At 58.2% G+C, this 18,625-nt stretch overlaps 1 protein-coding gene across 6 annotated transcripts in view; it reads right to left on the bottom strand.

Annotated features, from left to right (window-relative positions):
• Positions 1–115: 115 nt before the first annotated feature.
• PNPLA7 (patatin like phospholipase domain containing 7) overlaps positions 116–18,625 on the bottom strand; it is an 83,004-nt gene continuing 64,494 nt past the window's right edge. For 3 of the 6 annotated variants that reach the window (XM_042245313.1, XM_042245314.1, XM_027966034.2), the window contains 14 exons: positions 16,066–16,129; positions 15,796–15,964; positions 12,533–12,715; positions 11,896–12,014; positions 5,304–5,460; positions 3,486–3,602; positions 3,279–3,348; positions 2,606–2,722; positions 1,989–2,137; positions 1,494–1,646; positions 1,306–1,416; positions 943–1,027; positions 627–730; positions 116–489 (listed from right to left, as the gene is read on the bottom strand). In XM_042245313.1, coding sequence (XP_042101247.1) covers positions 457–489; positions 627–730; positions 943–1,027; positions 1,306–1,416; positions 1,494–1,646; positions 1,989–2,137; positions 2,606–2,722; positions 3,279–3,348; positions 3,486–3,602; positions 5,304–5,460; positions 11,896–12,014; positions 12,533–12,715; positions 15,796–15,964; positions 16,066–16,129 — 1,631 coding nt within the window. In that variant the 3' untranslated portion in view covers positions 116–456. Of the gene's footprint in view, positions 490–626; positions 731–942; positions 1,091–1,305; positions 1,417–1,493; positions 1,647–1,988; positions 2,138–2,605; positions 2,723–3,278; positions 3,349–3,485; positions 3,603–5,303; positions 5,461–11,895; positions 12,015–12,532; positions 12,716–15,795; positions 15,965–16,065; positions 16,130–18,625 lie in introns of all 6 variants that reach the window. The other 3 variants (XM_042245311.1, XM_042245312.1, XM_042245315.2) reach the window with 1 other exon arrangement.

The following is an 18,625-nucleotide window of genomic DNA, read 5'->3' as shown; positions in this document are numbered from 1 at the left end:
CACGCAGTGACCTCACAGGCAGGCAGGCAACACTGTACCCTCCAGGGTCAGGACTGTGAGCTGCCCATCTTGGCGAGGCCCCCAGCCCCAGGGACCTCAGCACAGGGACCACATGTCCCGCATAATCAGATCTGCCTTTATTGATAGGCAAAGCAGAAACACGAGGGCTCCAGCACGAGAGGCCACAGGGGCTGACACAGCCCTGACGACTGCTGCGTGTGCAGGCGATGCCAGGGCCAGTGACCCTCCAGGAGAGGCCAGGGCAGAGTGGCCCCAGAGTGGCACTCCACACTGGGCCCCAGCGGGTCTCCCTGGCAGGCTGGAAGAGCTGTAGGAGCTAGGCACTCTGAGACGGAGCCGCGGGAGGTGCTGGCTTCAGGGTGGAAACTTCTCCCCATTTTAGTCAGAGAGCTGGGGTGCTGAGGAGTCCTCGGGTATTTGTGGGGAAGCCAGACCTCAGTGTTGATGCCGAAGTGAGGGCTCATCCTCCTGTTAGTAAACAGCACATGGTCAAGGTCAAGGTGGGGGCAACCCTGGAGGGCAGCAGGGAGGGAGCAGCTGGCCTGCTCTGGAGCCCTCAGTGCGCGTGGCTCAGCCAAGGGGCACAGGGTGTCCAGGCAGCTCACCAAGTCGGAGCCCTGGTCGGCTGGGGCGCCTTGGAAGTCAGCATACGGGTCCTTGGAGCCTCCCAGCAGCACCTCCTCATACTCAGTCTGGTAGTCAGACTCATCTGGGAAGAGAGCAGGGCCATGTGTGCCACCTCCTGAGAGCAGGGGCGGGGGCCATACACGGGCAGGGGTCCTGCTGTGCAGCCAACCAGGTCTAGGGGCTGCCAGAGGCAGCCTGGTGCCCAGGGCAGCTTACTGAGAGTGAGGGTCAGGAGGGGACGTTGCCACCACCACCCTCAGCTGTTGGGCATGTATGTCTCGGGAGCCAACTCACCGTCCCCAGCAGCCACCTTGGCAGGCTCGATACGCGATACAATCTCAGCAAGGTCCGTGAAGGAGGCGTTGGGGCAGGTGAGGACCTGGGGGCGGAGGTGAAGAGGCCATCTGACCTGCTCCTGACTGCACCCGCCCTCTCTGCGACCCTGCGTGGGTGATGGTGGAGTCCTGAGCAGTCCCACTCCAGCAGCCTTCTCCCAGCAGAGCACTTCCCGGGGGAGAGTCAGAAGAGGCCTCTGCCAGGGACAGGGGGCACCTGCCCTCCTGATTGGCCGAGCAGGGGTGCCAGGTGCCGCAGGGGGAGGACTGGCACCAGGGGGTGGGCCTCGGCGGGGGCGCGGCCGCCTGCTCGGGCACTCACGTCGCTCGCCTTCGTCTTGCTCGTCCCCTGCCGGTCCTGCAGCATCTTCTCCAGCACGCCGCTGCGACCCCAGATGTCAAACACTGTCCGGCCGTGCTGGTACCCCACCTCCTGCACAGACAGGGGAACCCCATGATGGGAGTGGGCGCGCCAGGAGGCCCGGGGGCGCAGCCGGCCTGGACACTCACGCAGATCTCATCAAACTTGCTGAACTCCAGGGTGCCATAGCTGTCAATCGGGGGGCGCAGGTACTCGCAGTACTCGCTGCTCTTCACCATCTCCAGCTGCCGGACGCAGCACACATAGGCCAGGCGTGTCTGGATCTCAGCCATGTTCAGCACCTGCCGGGCCGCAACACTGAGTGTGGCTGTCCTGTCCCCTCAGGGCTCCTGGCCTCCGTCTGGGCACAGCCACTGTGTCCTCCCTGGCCCCTCCATTCCCGCCCTCCCCATGGGGAGACTGCTTCTGCTGGACCTCGGGGAGGGGTCTGGGCCTCCACCATGGGGTCTGGAGCCTTTACGCATGTCCCCCTCCCCAGAGCTGGTCCCAGGCAGGCAGGGACCATCCCTCGCTGGGCCCAGAGCCTGGAAGACACTACTCTCTCCCTGCTCGTCTCAGGGTCTCAGGGACGTGGGTACCAGGGCGTGGGGAGGAGGGGCCAGAGCAGGCAAGGCTGGGCCCACCTTGACCTTCGTGGCCAAGGGATTCCAGCGCTTCCACAGGAGCCACCAGCCCGAGAGCGCGTCCCCGTAGTTGGTGAGGTCTGTCTCATCCCGGCTGCCCACGTCAATGGCAATCACCACCTTTGCCCCCATCGACCTGGCCACATCCGCTGGGGAGGAGGTGGCCCGGTGACCAGTGGGGACAGGTGCGCAGAGCCCTTGGTGGGAGCACAGCTGAGGGGAGGCTGGGGTAGAGCTAGGGGTAGGGGCAGAGCCTGCCTGAGAGGCGCTGGGGCAGCACGCGGGCCTGGGGGCGGGTCTCCTCTCCACTGTCACACCGGGGCCTGTGCAGGGGCTGGTGAGTGCAGAGCTGTCCAACAGGTGGCCGGCGTGCCCCAGAAGGGGCTGTGCCCACAGCAGCCGCGACACCTGCAGGCTGTTAGTTCTCGCTGTGGGCACAGATGGGCCCTAATTGCACCGACCGCCACTTGGCCTTGCTCTGAGCTCTGAGCGCCGCAGAGCCAGCGACGGAGCCATCTGCCGGCAGCGGGCCTGCGTGCCTCCTGCACTGCCCCGCCGACGGGCACACGGAGCCATGGGGTCAAGGCAGGTGGGCGCCCCTCCCACCCGCCCAGTACCTGGGAGGTTGTTGACGTAGCCCCCATCCATCAGCAGGTGCCCGTCTTTGGGGTCGCAGAGTGGAGGCATGTAACCCGACAGGGACATGCTGGCACGCACGTACCTCCACAGCGATCCTGCAAGGGTGCGCGGGGGGGGGGGCGGGGAGAGGGGAGCAGACCTCCGCTGCTAGCAGCTCAGAGCCTCGCCCAGACAGGCCCTGAGCCCCCGCATGCCTGGCCTGGCAGAGGGCGCCAGGCCGGGCAGAGGACACCCTTCCTGGGCACCCTTGGAGGAGGAGGAGCTGGCGGGGCTGGCCTTGCTCCGGGGCTCCCCACGCCTCCTCTGGCTACGACCTGCTGCCGGCTCTGCCACCCCCCTCACTGCCAACCAGACTCATTTCAAGGGCTCCCCGACACTCTGGCCTGGAAAAGGGCCCTCAGCTGCCCACCATGGGCCGGCCTTCCCAGGGACCCCCCTCGAGCAGTGCCAGACCCTGAGTGCAATCCATACACTGCCGTGACCCTCATGCCCCACTCTGCCCCCGCCTCCACTGACCCTGTAGCCTTCGGGCCCGCAGCAGAGTCATCTTGTTCAGACCTCCCCGAGTCCCTTGCCTCGTCTGGGGGGCACGCCTTCCCTGGAGCCACTCCGCCCCGGCTGGGAACGTGCGTCCAGGGAGGAGGCACTCACCGTCCGTGTGGACCCGCATGGCCGAGGCGGAGATGTCTGTGGTGACGGCGAAGTACGGGATCCACAGGTCCTGTGAGGAGACAGGACTCAGACGGACCAACCCAGGCTGCCAGCCCTTGATTCTCAGGGCCCAGGGCATCTAGACCCAGGCAGCCGGAGACCATGGACTCTGCTAGGGCTCCCAGGCAGTCCTCGCCAGGGCCGCACCTCAATCTGCCTGTCCTTGAAGACGCTGGAGATGCTGCTGTTGAAGCCAGCCCCCGAGAACATGGAAGTGATGGGGTAGGTCAGGTCCAGCATGGTCTTCACCATCGACATCATGTCCTGGGGGGGCACACAGGGGACAAGTGAGGCCCCCGCAAAGGAGAACTGATGCACAGCCCTGCCTGTAGGCACAGGCAGCAGCCAACCCCGCGGGACCACCAAGAACCTGCGTCAGGAGAAGGGAGTGGGCACACGGGCACCCCTGCTTCCTACAAGCAGAACAGGGGCCTCCTGGAAGCACCCAGGGTCTGGGGGGAGCACACACCGCAGCCTGAGTGGCAGGGCCTGGAGGTCCCAAGGGAGCAGCCACTGACCCCTGGCAGGCTTGACCCACTGGGCCCTTGCTGCCTGCTCAGAAGGGCCGGCTCTGGGCATGCTGGGATGAGGCCATCCAGGCCCAGGGCTGGCTGCATGCCCACCGCTGCCCAAGCCTGGGTGCCAGGGCAGGCGCTCCATCCCCCCGACAGAAGCAGGGCCCTGCCAAGGGCCTCACTGCCAAAGCCCCAGGACACCGGGGAACAGAGGCCTGCCCTCCTCAGTGAGGCTGGACAGCTCGGCCTGTGAGCACAGGATCAGGAGCGCCTGACCCCTCAGGGCTCGGGGTGAGGAGGAAGGGGCCTCCTCCCTCCCCAGACAGACCCGGGAGGGGACAGCTCAGGCAGGGGCTGCAGGTGGAGGGGGCAGGTGCCCAGGCACTCACGTGGGGACCAGGATGAGCAGGAGCGCATGTGCTCTTGGAGGACAGGGACCCAGGCGGCCCGGCATCATCCCCGGGCTCTCCCTCCTGAGGAAGCCCCTGCTCAGCACCGCCCCGCCACGCCCCTCCACGGGCCCACAGGCAGGGCCGCAGGGCGGCCCGCGGGTTCCAGCCCCACACCCGCGCAAGGGCTGCCCAGCAGGCTCAGCACACACTCAGGATGGCAAGCCATCAGGCCCGAAGCTCCATGTCTGTTCCCACAGCCCCAGACCAGCAGGGCCAAGAAGGGAGAGGCCTGCCCGGCTGTCTCTGGTCCCTCACTGAGGATGGAGCCTCACTGTCCCCTGGGGCCACTGCCCTTGCAGGCTGTCCTCAGTGACAGGAGCCTCGGGGACATGTGCTGGGCAGACGGCCCGCTCTGAGAGCTTCTGCACAGAGCGCGACCGGCTCCTTTTCTTTCAAAAATGAGAATGCGCTTCTGAGCCTTTTCACGGCCTCAGCCTGGGCTCCGTCCTGCTCCCCCTCTCCAGACAGAGCTCTTAGGAGGTGGGTGACACGCCCCTCTGTTCCGCCCCGGCCCTGGATTCCGGGCTGTCCTCTGGTGCCCGTTCACTACGGGCCCACTGTATCCACAACGTGTACTTCTTACTCTCTGACATCTGGGGTCTCACACACCCAGGGAGGGAGACAGCCCAGGGCCCACCCAGCCCTTCCGGAGTCCACCCCCAACCCCCTCTATCTACCGCACACGCCAAGCCCGAACACCTCAGGGCCAGCTGCCAGGCAACAGAGGGCAGCCCCGAAGCCCCAGGTCTGCAGGAATTACTGGAGCGGGCAGGTCTCAAGCTGTGCGGCCTGCCCTGCCCTGCCCTTGCCGCACAGATCCCCAGGCCAGGCCTCCCCCACCTGCCTACCAGCACTGGTGCCCCGGTGGGCGTGGAAGCACGGTGTACCGTGGGTGCACGTCCTCAGTCACCTTTGCAAGACCAGGCGCCAGAGCCCCCGGCCCCAGCACCGAAGCCCTTGCTGGCCAGCCACGCTGCAGAGCCGCTGCAGGGCCTCACCTCCGCCCACTGCTTGGCCCGGATGCGGATCTGGCTGTAGCTGCGTTCCTCCGAGTACAGGGCGCCCATGAAGGCCCCGATGGACGTCCCTCCGACCATGTCCACCGGGATGCCACACTCCGTCAGGGCCCGGATGACGCCCACCTGCGCGCAGCCCCTACACCGACAGGAGCAGGAAGTCAGCGCCCACTCTGCCCGCCAGGACCCAGGACGGCCGTCCTGTCCTGCCCACCCCTCAGCGCCCACGTCCTGCACACATCGTGGGAAGTGGGGCAACGGTGGCAACTCGGACAGGAGCAGCGGTGCTCCTGAGCAGCAGCTGGCGCTCAGCCTCCTCGTGGGGGCGTTGGGGCTGGCTCTGGGTCAGGCGAAGGCTCATGTCTCCACGTCTGTGGGGTGCCCACCACACAGCCAGAAACAGCACCTGGCAGGAGCAGAGGCCCCAGGACTGCAGCGGGCGTGGGGACAGACGGCAGGAGCGGACAGAGTGACACTGAGAGACAGGGAGGGCGGGAAGGCCCAGAACCGACGACCGACGCCGAGCCTTGGGTTCCAGAAGCACTCTGAACGCAGAGCACAAATGCAGAAAGCAACACCATTCCCTCACCTCAAGGTGAGGAAAACTTTAGACCAGACTGAGAACAAAAAGGCATGCTACCCCCAAGGGGCAGCACCCGGAGCTGCGGCCCGCCCGAGCTGGCTGGGAGGCTGCGGCCTTGCCACCCGGCCCTTCTCAGACAGCGTCTGCGGGCCCATAAGTCAGGAAAGAAAGAACAGCTTAAATCGAAGAGGGCAACATTAAGGAAATAATAAAGACCAGAAATGAACGAACCAGAAAACAACATAATCGACAGGACCGAGAACTACAAGCAGGTGCTTTGAAAAGATGAATTCAGTTGATAGCTCCTGGTAAGACTGATCCAGAAAAGTAAAAGCAGGGGGAGAGAGACGTGGGGGTGGGGCAGGGAAGGAGGGAGACAGGCGGTTGTCGTAACCTCAACACTGAAGAAGGGAACGTCGTACAGACGCTCCAGTTAAGAAGTTAATAGTAACCTTGTGCCTTAAGTAGGGAAAATCAGATAAAATGGACACGTTCATAACACAAGCTATGAATGACACAGCTTCCCAGACCCGACCCTAAAAGCAGAGAACCCGGATCGCCCTATAACCATCACAGCAGTGAATTTTTAATTCTTGAATCCTCACAAAATTTCATGTCCAGACGGTTTTACTAGTGAATTGTACTCAACATAAGGACGAATAGCAGGAGCCACATAAGACCTTCCAGACAACAGAGGAGGCGGCAAACAAGCCTGGCTGCACTTCAGCTGAGGACAAGCACAGCCCGCCTCCCACGGACCCGGGCGCCTGGCCGGCAAGGTAGGGCCACAGGCCGCGGAGTCTGTCCCAAGGAGGCAGCGCTACAATCACTCAGTGTGATCCATCGTATCAACAGAATAAAGAAGTAAATCACAGAATCCCACAGACCCAGAAAAACACGCCCCCGTGATAAAAGCTCGGTCGGCTAAGAACAGAAGGCACGCCCTCAGTCTGGTACAGGGCGTCTCAGAGACCAGGAGCTGCGCGGCACTCAGCCATTAAAGGGGGTGTGGTCCTGACACTGCAGGCAAGGCAACAGCTCGCTCAACACCTGCTCAGACCTGCGGAAAGCTCTAACCGGGGCAACAAACGAGAAGAGAAGCAAAGGCATGTACGTACTTTGCAAAGAAAGAGGAAATACTTTCTTTATTCTTGGAAGACGTAACTGTATGTATAAAAAATGCAAAAGAACTACAGAAAAGGAAACAGAAGAAGTGAATTCACCGAGGTTGTAAGACGGCGTATTTACAAACATCGCTTGTGTTTCTGCATACCGTCGACAGACAGTGCAAAGTGAAATTTAACGCAGACCACTTACAACAGCACACACCCATGCAATGCCCGGAGGGTTCTAAGCTCCACGCGGAGGTGCGGAGGAGTGAGGACGACCAAGACCATTCAGGGAGAGGGAGGGCGAAGGGTCACACTGCCTGATGGTCTCCTACAGAGGCGCCCGCAAAGCCAGGGCGAGGGCGAGGGCGAGGGCGCACGGTGCGGTCAGGACAGCAGGCCCCAGAGCAGCCCACACGTGGGCAGGTGCCGGCAGCTGAGCCGGGTGCCGTGGCAGCTGAGCCGGGAGGGGGCGATATGAGGGAGAAGACCCTCACCCACCGAGAGCTCTGCCACTCAGAGGCGGCAGCTGTGGGCGGATTGCAGGCCCAGAACCACAAACTTCGAGAAGATGAGGCCCCGGCAAGAGCCCCCCGAGCCCCAGAAGTTAAACTGTAAGAACCCGGGAAATCCCACTTTACCAGGTTAAAATGAGCTCATCAAAAAGAGCCACTAGGAAAGCTGCAGTACGTATACACAAGGGAGTATTACTCAGCCATTAAAAAGAATACATTTGAATCAGTTCTAATGAGGTGGATGAAACTGGAGCCTATTATACAGAGTGAGGTAAGCCAGAAGGAGAAACACCAATACAGTGTACTGACGCATGCATGTGGGATTCAGAAAGATGGTGACGATGACCCTGCATGCGAGACAGCAAAAGAGACACAGATGTATAGAGCAGTCTTTTGGACTCTGTGGGAGAGGGCGAGGGTGGGACGATTTGGGAGAATGGCACTGAAACATGTATAATATCATATATGGAGCAAATCGCCAGTCCAGGTTCGATGCAGGATACAGGATGCTTGGGGCTGGTGCACTGGGACGACCCAGAGGGATGGTAAAGGGAGGAGGGAGCGGGGTTCAGGATGGGGAACACGTGTATACCCGCGGTGGATTCATGTTGATGTATGGCAAAACCAATATAATATTGTAAAGTAATTAACATCCAATTAAAATAAATAAATTCATATTAAAAAATAAATTTCAAAAAAAGCCACTAGGAAACAAAAGTCACAGACTGGAGACGGTCTCAGCAATAAACACATCTGGCAGAAGACTTGCATCCACACCACACACAGCCCCTCCAGCAGCACGGCAGAGGACACGCCGCCGGGCAAGGAGGCCCCGGAGCCCGAGTTCAGGGATGCAGACCAGGCCCCAGCGGCACCGGGAGTGTGGCCACGCTCGCCCCGACAAGGCCAAGGGTGACAGACGCGTGGGCAGCCGGGCCCTCACAGCCTCTGGGGTGTTGGATACATTCAACTACTCCAGGCAGAGGCGGTCTGCTCCTAGGTGTTATCCCACAAGGAAGATTCGCGTGCAAATGCTGACAGCCATCCTGTGCATAGCAACCAAACCCAGCACACAACCCAGACGCCGCGGACAGGAGCCCAGAGTCCAGGCAGCGATGCAGCCGGTGCAGCCGGGGCACACAGATAGCACGAGGCACACAGCTCACGGGCCGGGCAGACACAGGCCAGCAGAGAGGAAAACTCAGCAGGCGAGCACCGATATGCTCAGAGAGGCTCAAACTGCGAGACCCAGGCACTTCAAGTTCTTTCAGAAACACAAGAATGAAGAGACTTGCCTGCAAGACCCAGAGGGAACAGGCCTTGGGAACAAAATGACATGGGACTTCACAGCAATCCTAGAAGCTACACGGACAATAGAAAGAACTCCCGGGGAGACCACTTCCACCCAGAGTCCCACAACCAGACTGTCCTGCAAGTGTGCACAGAGCCAGCATGCTCTCTGCAAGCACGCTCCCGGCATCGGCTCTCAAGAAAATTTCTAGAGGAATAACAGGCAAATTTGGCCTTGGAATGCAGAATGAAGCAGGGCAAAGACTAATAGAGTTCTGCCAAGAAAATGCACTGGTCATAGCAAACACCCTCTTCCAACAACACAAGAGAAGACTCTACATGTGGACATCACCAGATGGTCAACACCGAAATCAGATTGATTATATTCTTTGCAGCCAAAGATGGGGAAGCTCTATACAGTCAGCAAAAACAAGACCAGGAGCTGACTGTGGCTCAGATCATGAACTCTTTATTGCCAAATTCAGAGTGAAATTGAAGAAAGTAGGGAAAACCACTAGACCATTCAGGTATGACCTAAATCAAATCCCTTATGATTATACAGTGGAAGTGAGAAATAGATTTAAGGGCCTAGATCTGATAGACAGAGTGCCTGATGAACTATGGACGGAGGTTCGTGACATTGTACAGGAGACAGGGATCAAGACAATCCCCATGGAAAAGAAATGCAAAAAGCAAAATGGCTGTCTGGGGAGGCCTTACAAGTAGCTGTGAAAAGAAGAGAGGCGAAAAGCAAAGGAGAAAAGGAAAGAGAAAAGCATCTGAATGCAGAGTTCCAAAGAACAGCAAGAAGAGGTAAGAAACACTACAGCGCCTTACTAGACGTCACTTTGAGTAAATTTCACTAAAAATACTGCAGCAGACCAGCTGCTCCAGGCGCCTCGCTGCCCCAGCCCACAGAAAGCACCCGAGTGCCCCCTCACCTGGCAATTCTAAGCAAATTGCCTGGTTTCCAGGCCCACTAACTCAGCTTTCACGAAAAAACATGGCACTGATGCCGCCTCTGAATCACCCAAGAGGAACAGACACAGAGCTCACTAGCCCCACCCCAGTCCAGGCCGCACTCAGGGCACCAGCGTCACCATATGGGGTCCCTCCCGGCAGCCTGAGGTCCTGATCCCAGCCCAGCCCTTAGAGCGAGGCGGCAACAGGCAGCAACACGTGCTGTGAAGGAAGATGAAACCAGGAAGGAAGCTGGAGTTGGGGGCAGGGTCCCCCAGAAGAGCAGCAGACCACTTCGCCCCACTTTCCCTTCCTTAAGGGTCCGTCCCTTCCCTAAAGGCCCGTCCATTCCCTGAGGGTCCATCCATTCCCTGAGGGTCCATCTGTTCCCTAAGGGTCCATCCCTTCCCTAAGGGTCCATCCGTTCCCTGAGGGTCCATCCCTTCCCTAAGGGTCTCGGGCCAGAGCTTCGAGCCCCAGCATCTCCAGTCCTAGGGAAGCGAGGAGTGTTGAGTCCAGTTAGACAAGCAGTTCTGAGGCTCATCTGCATTCTCTTAGACCTCATCCAGCTATGATTAGCCGAGGAGTGGAGGAGCTGAGCAGGGCGTCCGCCCTCTGGGCCCCTCTCTCCTCCAGCTCACTCTGGAAGGGGTGTCCTCTGGCCAAGGGAGGTAGTGAGCCAGGCCCCTCCAGTGGGCCTCAGGGACAGGCGGCCAGCCCAGGGAGTGCCCTGATGTCCATCGCGGCCAGGGGCGTGAGCTCCAGCCTGCAGGGCACCCTGGCCCTGGGACCCGCCCTCGGGGGGCAGGGGTCCAGTACAGATGCTGCCCTACCCCTCCGCACACCGCTGCTTCAGCCGGCGGCCTGGACCTGTTGCACCCTCACCACACACCTGCCGCTCCATTTCTGCCCCGGGTGTAAATTTCTCTTTAACACATGTCAGGAGAAGGGCAGCAAGTGTCAGGACAACCTGGGGTTCAAGCTGTTTGGGCTCAACATCCTTAAAGGAACCCACCCACCAGCCCAAGGAGCTAAAGGCTGCTTCAGAGGGTCGTGAACAGAGCAGATCCCTGTTTCGTAAAGCAAAGAGAGGCTCACCTGCAGGCCAGAGGAAAGAGGGGGCCATCAGGAAGAGACATGCTCTCCTGCGGCCTTCATGGAGGGTCACAGCTGTGCGTGGGAAGCACACAGGGACCCATGCCCACACCCACGCACACACACACCCATCCCATGCACCTACACACACACACAGCCACGCACACACACCCATGCCCTTGCACACCTACACACACAGCCACGCACACACAGCCACGCCCATGCACACACACACAGCCACTCACACACAGCCATGCACACACACCCATGCACACACACAGCCACGCACACACAGCCACGCCCATGCACACACACACAGCCACTCACACACAGCCATGCACACACCCACGCCCATGCACACACACCCACACCCATGCACACACACACAGCCACGCACACATACCCACGGCCATGCACACACACACACGCACACACCCATGCACACACACACACCCATGCACACACCCACTCACACACACAGCCACGCAAACACACCCATGCCCTTGCACCTACACACACACAGCCACACAGACACACCCATGCCCATGCACACATACAGCCACGCACACACACCCACGCCCTTGCACCTACACACAGAGCCACACACACACCCATGCCCTTGCACCTACACACACACACAGCCACGCACACACACCCATGCCCTTGCACACACACACACAGCCATGCACACACCCATGCCCATGCACACACACACACACAGCCATGCACACACACCCACGCCCTTACACCTACACACACACATAGCCACGCACACACACCCATGCCCTTGCACCTACACACACAGCCACACCCACACCCATGCACACATACAGCCACGCACACACACCCACGCCCTTGCACCTATACACACACAGCCATGCACACACAGCCACACCCATGCGCACACACACACATGCCCACACACACAGCCACATACACACACTCTTGCCCATGCTGCTACACACACCCACACATCCACACACCCACATCCAGGGAAGGGCATGGGAAGCAGAGGGACTCACCTTGCTCCCCCTCCCCCAAGGACCAAGGCGATGGCGTTGCCGGTCAGCACTCTCGCCAGGCGGGAGAAGTCTGAGTGCCGGTCCGGGGGCCTCTGGCAGACCCGCTCGTACAGCTCCACCTATAAGAGAGGCCAGCAGAGAGAGCCAACCTAACCCGCTGCTCTCCCCAACTCCTGACCCAAAGCTGTCTCCAGGACCCGCCGGTGGTTCCGAGCTGAGCCGTCAGCACCTCAGTGCCTGGGCTCGCCTGGGAGGGCCCCATGGCCCTGGGCCTCACCGCCACCACCACCCCACGCAGAGGGTGTGCGGGGCCTGAATGTCTGGGCGGCGACACCACAGTCAGCTTGTGTCCACCGTGCTGCGGGGCCCCGCTCCCACTGTGGCCCGTGCCCAGTCTCCAGGGTGAGGACCCCAAGGAAGAGATGCCTCAGGATTCGCGGCTTTTTCTGTCCAAAGGAGGAGGCAGGGCCAACCTGAGGCCCCTGGGCTCAGCTCTGGCACCAAGTGGGGGCTCCTCCATCAGCGGTGCCGCCACACAACAGTCAGGCTCGAGCAGAACTGAGAGCCCCATCAGTGCTGCAGGCTGGGGTCAGAGGTGGAGGGAGGGCGGGAGGCAGGCCCCGGGGCCCCAGCTCACCAGCTTGGGCAGGCTCCTCCTGGAGAAGACTCGGCGAGGGCAGCAGAGGTGCAGGTGGCCGGAGCACCAGCCCCGCATGTTGAGCCACTCCGCGGTGCGGGCTGGCGCGGGCCCGTCCTGCCGGTGCAGCAGTGCCAGCTGCTTCTGGGCGCGCACGGCCGAAGTCTCCAGCATCCGCTCCAGCTGAGGGAGAGCGGAGCGTGAGTCAGCCAGCCCAGCAGAGCCCCGGCCGACGGCGGCCCCAGGCTGGACACCCCCTCGCCCATCAGCCCACACAGGTTGCGGCACCGGCCTGGCTGTAGTGTGCTGGGCCCTTCCTCTGTGAAGCCGGGCCCAGGGGGTTGCAGCTGCGTGCCCGCCGAGCTCTGGGGGCCTGCAGGCAGGGAGGGCACCGCCCTCTGCTTCTCTACCATGGCCTCGTGAACACACGCTGCAACCTTCTTCGGCAAAGGGGCGCCGCTCCTGGCAGAACTGGAACCCGCAGCAGAGACGACAAGTTTGTAGCTGACCCAGGACGGGGCGGAACGTGAGGTGAGCACAGAGGACGGACACAAAGCAAAGAGGTGATGACTCCACCTGACGCCCGGGAAGCTGGAGACGGTGGGACTTCAGGTGCAGGGCGATGAGCACGGGGCCCCAGGCCTTGCCTGGCAGCACCGCTGACTGCAGTGGGGTCTGGCAGCTCTGTGAACCTGAAGACACAGCCTCTGGCTCAGCAGCTTTTCTAGGTGGCGCCCTGAAGACACCCTTGCACACGTGTGCAGTGAAGAATTTTTGCAGTCCACTGACGGAACAGACAGATGGTGGGGCGTTCACAAACAGAGACTAAACAGCCATGAGACGAGGAAAACAACACGGAGAAAACCCAGGAGCGTGAGCACTGAGAGGAAGGGGGAGTCGAGACGGCACAGGCTGCAGCAGTGTGCGGGCTGAGAACCTCCAGATGTACAAGCTGGACTTAGAAAAGGCAGAGGGACTAGAGATCAAACTGCCAACACCCGTTGGATCATAGAAAAAGCAAGGAAATTCTAGAGAACCGTCTATTTCTGCTTCATTGACTACACTAAAGCCTTTAATGGTGTGGATCACAACAACTGCGGAAACTTCTTAAAGATATGGGAATACCAGACCACCTTACTTGCACCCTGAGAAACCAGTATGCAGGTCAAAAAACAACAGTTAGAACCTTACGTGGAACAACTGACTGGCTCCAAGTTGGGAAAGGACTACAGCGAGGCTGTGTACTGTCACCCTGCTTATTCAGCTTACACGCAGCGTGTATGCGTGCTTACCAAGCCCCTTTAGTCGTGTAGACTCTTTGTGATCCCAAGGACTGCAGCCCACCAGGCTCCTCTGTCCATGGGATTCTCCAGGCAGGAACAGTGGAGTGGGCTGCAGTGCCCTTCTCCAGGGGATCTTCCTGACCTAGGGATCAAACCCGTAGCTCCTGCACTGAGGCGAATTCTTTACCTCTGAGCCAGCCAGGAAGCCCATATGCAGAGTTCATCATGCAAAATGCTGCACTGGAGCCAAGATTTCCAGGAGTGACATCGACAGCCCCAGATGTGCAGATGATACCTCTCTAATGGCAGAAAGTGAAGAGGAACCAAAGGGCCTCTTGATGAGGGTGAAAGAGGGCAGTGAAAAAGCTGGCTCGAAACTCAATATTCAACAAACCTAAGATCATGGCACCAGTCCCATCATTGCATGGCAAACAGAAAGGGAAAAACGAGAAGCAGTGACAGATTTCATTTTCTTAGGCTCCAAAATCACTGCAGACAGTGACTGCAGCCATGAAACTAAAGCACACTTGCTCCTTGGAAAGAAAGCTATGACAAGCCTAGGCAATGCATTAGAAAGCAGAGATCACTTTGCCAACAAAGGTCCATCTAGTCAAAGTTAGGGTTTTTCCAGTGGTCACATACAGATGTGAGAGCTAAGCCATAAAGAAGGCTGAGTGCCAAATAACTGATGCTTTCAAACTGTGGTGCTGGAGAAGACTCTCGACAGTCCTTTGAACTGCATGGAGATCCAACTAATCAATCATAGAGGAAATCAACCCTAAATATTCACTGGAAGGACTGTTGCTGAAGTCGAAGCTCCAATACTTTGGCCACCTGACGGGAAGAGCCGACTCACGGGAAAAGACTCTGATGCTGGGAAAGATTGACGGCAAAAGGAGGAGGTGGCAGATGGTGAGATGGTTGGATAGCATCATCAACTCAACGGACATGAATTTGAGCAAACTCCAGGAGACACTGAAGGACAGGGAAGCCTGGCATGCTGCAGTCCACGGGATTGCAAAGGGTCTGATTCAATTTAGTGATTGAACAAAAAACTTAGTGACTGAACAAGCAGCCCACAAAGATGGCATAAAGTAGAACACTATTCACATAAAAACAGTGCCGTATACACACAGAGTGAGACGAGGCGCTGGCTTCACAGGAGGCCACCGGGGCTGCTGCTGGCTGCCTCACGGCCTCTGTCTCAGTCCAGCTCAGGCACTCAGTCGGTCTGACTCCTTGTGACCCCGTGAACTGCAGCACGCCAGGCCTCCCTGTCCATCAGCTCAGTCGTGTCCAACTCTGTGTGACCCCACGGACTGCAGCATGCCAGGCCTCCCTGTCCATCAGCAATTCCCGGAGCTCACTCAGACTCATGTCCATCGGTCGGTGATCCCATCCAGCCATCTCATCCTCTGTCCTTCCCTTCTCCTCCCACCTTCAATCTTTCCCAGCATCAGGGTCTTTTCCAATGAGTCAGTTCTTCACATCAGGTGGCCAAAGGATTGGAGTTTCCGCTTCAGCATCAGTCCCGCCAATGAATAGTCAGGACTGATTTCCTTTAGGACTGACTGGTTGAATCTCCTTGCAGTCCACTCTCAAGAGTCTTCTCCAACACCACAGTTCAAAGGCAACAGTTCTTTGGCGTTCAGCTGTCTTTACAGTCCAGTTCTCACATCCATACATGATACTGGAAAAATCACAGCTACCTGCCTGCTCCTGCTAAAACACCACCAGGGGTAAACACAGCAAAATGTTTTCAAAATGTGCAGAGCAAATGTCTGGGTGTTTGCTCTTACTATTCATCCCTTCCTGAGTTCTTGAAATACTTCATTCAAAGAAAAAAATTCAACCCGGGTCTGAGGAAAGAGAGGGCCACGCCAGCCAGGACCTGCCCAGCCTGCTGCCGAGAGACCACGCCCACTCCCCAGCCCCACCGCCGAAGCCCCGCCCACTGCCGCGCTCCCGACCCCAGCTCACCTCGCCGACCCTGGGCTCCTGCTCGCCCAGGCCCACGACGAGGATGCAGTCCGCCTGCCGGATGCAGCACTGGGTCCAGGGCGTGAGCGTGCTGTCGGCCTGGTAGAGCACGATCCGGTGGATGTCCTCCTGCTGGCCCAGCCAGCTGGACAGCCGGTACTCGTGGATACTGGAAGGCACAGACACCTGGTGTGTTTCATGGCTGGGCAGGGCCCCCTGAGAGCAGGAGGCCGGGCTCGGCCAGGCTGTTCCCGCGCGGAGGCCTCGTACCTGTCCAGAGCACCGGAGCCAAGGCGCTGTTTTATGCTGTCACTGGTCAGCAGCAGGGCAGGGCCTAAAAACCACCACCAGATGCAGAAAACTGCGGGCCGCCCACCTTGGAGGACAGGCGAGGCCCTTCCTCCTCCGGGAATCTGCCTTTCGGGAAAGCAGTAAACCTCTCACAGCTCTCGAGGAAGTGCCTGTGGCCCTGAGGAGACCCTCCGGGCAGGTGACCCTCCTGCAGTGTGCCAAGGGCAGGGCTACGCCAGGTGCAGGGACAGGCAGCCTCTCTGAGCCTGTCTCCTCCTCTGTACACATTGGGCTTGAATTTCTGCAGCTCTGAAACTGTGTGTGTGTTGGGGGCAGGGGAAGCACAAGCTTGTAAAATGCGAAATCAGACAACTTCCCCAACCCAAGTCAGCAGCTGGCTGGATTCCAGCAGATGCGGTTTACCAGGATGGAGACGCATGCTTTCACACGCTGTCTCTGGGGTCAGCTTGTTCTTCCATCTACAGGGTGGCTCAGATGGTAAATAATCCACCTGCAGTGTGGGAGACCTGGGTTCGATCCCTGGGACGGGAAGATCTCCTGGAGACGGGAAAGGCTACGCACGCAGTATTCTGGCCTGGAGAATTCCACAGACTGTATAGTCCATGGAGTTGCCAAGGGCTGGACACAACTGAGTGACTTTCACCGTCCCTTTGGGATTCTCTGATAGCTCAGCTGGTAGAGAACACGCATGTAGTGAAGGAGACCCTGGTTCGATTCCTGGGTCAGGAAGATCTGTTGGAGAAGGGAGCTGCTGTCCGCACAGACACATCTGCTCCACCAGGAGGGCTGCCAGGGGTGGGGACAAAAGCTGAGAGACGGTGGCCCTCAGGGTCAGGAAGGCTGCTGGACCGCCCTGAGAGTGAAGAAGCCCTGCTGCAGCAGGAGCAGCCCCGGCTCCCCCTGCAGCGGCATCTGGCCTCCCTGAGGGCTTACACTTAGAAGGGGAGAGACAGGAAGTCACTGCCTGTGTTTAGCTGGAAGTGTCTGCTTTCGTGACAGCGTACAAAATAAGGGCGTGTTCTACAGGGTGGAACACTCGGAGCGGGAATTCAAGTGGGCCTTAGGAAGCATCACTACGAACAAAGCTAGTAGAGGTGATAGAATTCCAGCTGAGCTATTTCCAGTCCTAAAAGGTGATGCTGTGAAAGTGTTGCACTCAATATGCCAGTAAATTTGGAAAACTCAGTAGTGGCCCCAGGACTGGAAAGGGTCAGTTTTCATTGCAATCCCAAAGAAATGCAATGCCAAAGACTGCTCAAACTACCACACAATTGCACTCATCTCACACACTAGCAAAACAATGCTCAAAATTCTCCAAGCTGGTACATGAACTGAGAACTTCCAGATGTTCAAGCTGGATTTAGAAAAGGCAGAGGAACCAGAGATCAAATTGCCATCGTCCGTTGGAATGTAGAAAAAGCAAGAGAATTCCAGAAAAACATCTACTTCTGCTTTATTGACTATGCCAAAGCCTTTGACTATGCGGATCACTACAAAATGTGGAACATTCTTAAAGAGACAGGAATACCAGACCACCTGACCTGCCTCCTGAGAAATCTGCATGCAGGTCAAGAAGCAACAGTTAGAACCGGACATGGAACAATGGACTGGTTCCAAATCGGGGAAGGAGTACATCAAGGCTGTATACTGTCACCCTGCTTATTTAACTCACATGCAAAGTACATCATGAGAAACACTGGGCTGGATGAAGCACAAGCTGGACTCAAGATTGTTGGGAGAAATATCAGTAACCTCAGATGTGCAGATGACACCACCTCATGGCAGAAAGCAAGGAAGAACTAAAGAGCCTCTTGATGAAAGTGAAAGAGGAGAGTGAAGAAGCTGGCTTAAAAGTCAATATTCAAAAACTAAGATCACGGCGTCCGGTTCCATCACTCCATGGCAAACAGATGGTGAAACAAGGGAATCAGTGACAGATTTTATTTTCTTGAGCTCCAAAATCACTGGAGATGGTAACCGCTGCCATGAAATTGAAAGACACTTGCTCCCTTGGAAGAAAACTTATGACCATAAAAAGCAGATACATCACTTTTCTGACAAAGATTTGTCTAGTCAAAGCTATGGTTTTTCCAGTAGTCACGTATGGATGTGAGAGTTGGACCATAAGGAAAGCTGAGTGTCAAAGAATTGATGTTTTTTAACTGTGGTGCTAGAGAAGACTCTTGAGTCCCCTGGACAGCAAGGAGATGCAACCAGTCAATCCTAAAGGAAATCAGTCCTGACCATTCATTGGCGGGACTGATGCTGAAGCTGAAACTTCAGTACTTTGGCCACCTGATGTGAAGAACTGACTCACTGGAAAAGACCCTGATGCTGGGAAAGACCACGGGAGAAGGGAAGGACAGAGGATGAGATGGCTGGATGACATCACCAACTCAATGGACATGAGTTTGAGCAAGCTCTGGGAATTGGTGATGAACAAGGAGGCCTGGCGTGCTGCAGTCCATGGGGTCGCAAAGAGTCAGACACGACTGAGTGACTGGATTGAACCACAGGG

The sequence above is a fragment of the Ovis aries genome, chromosome 3 (genome assembly GCF_016772045.2).
Source record: "Ovis aries strain OAR_USU_Benz2616 breed Rambouillet chromosome 3, ARS-UI_Ramb_v3.0, whole genome shotgun sequence".
Taxonomy (NCBI): Eukaryota; Metazoa; Chordata; class Mammalia; order Artiodactyla; family Bovidae; genus Ovis; species Ovis aries.
The sequence above is the reverse complement of the archived record's forward strand: the minus strand, read 5'-3'. Positions and strand labels throughout refer to the sequence as shown.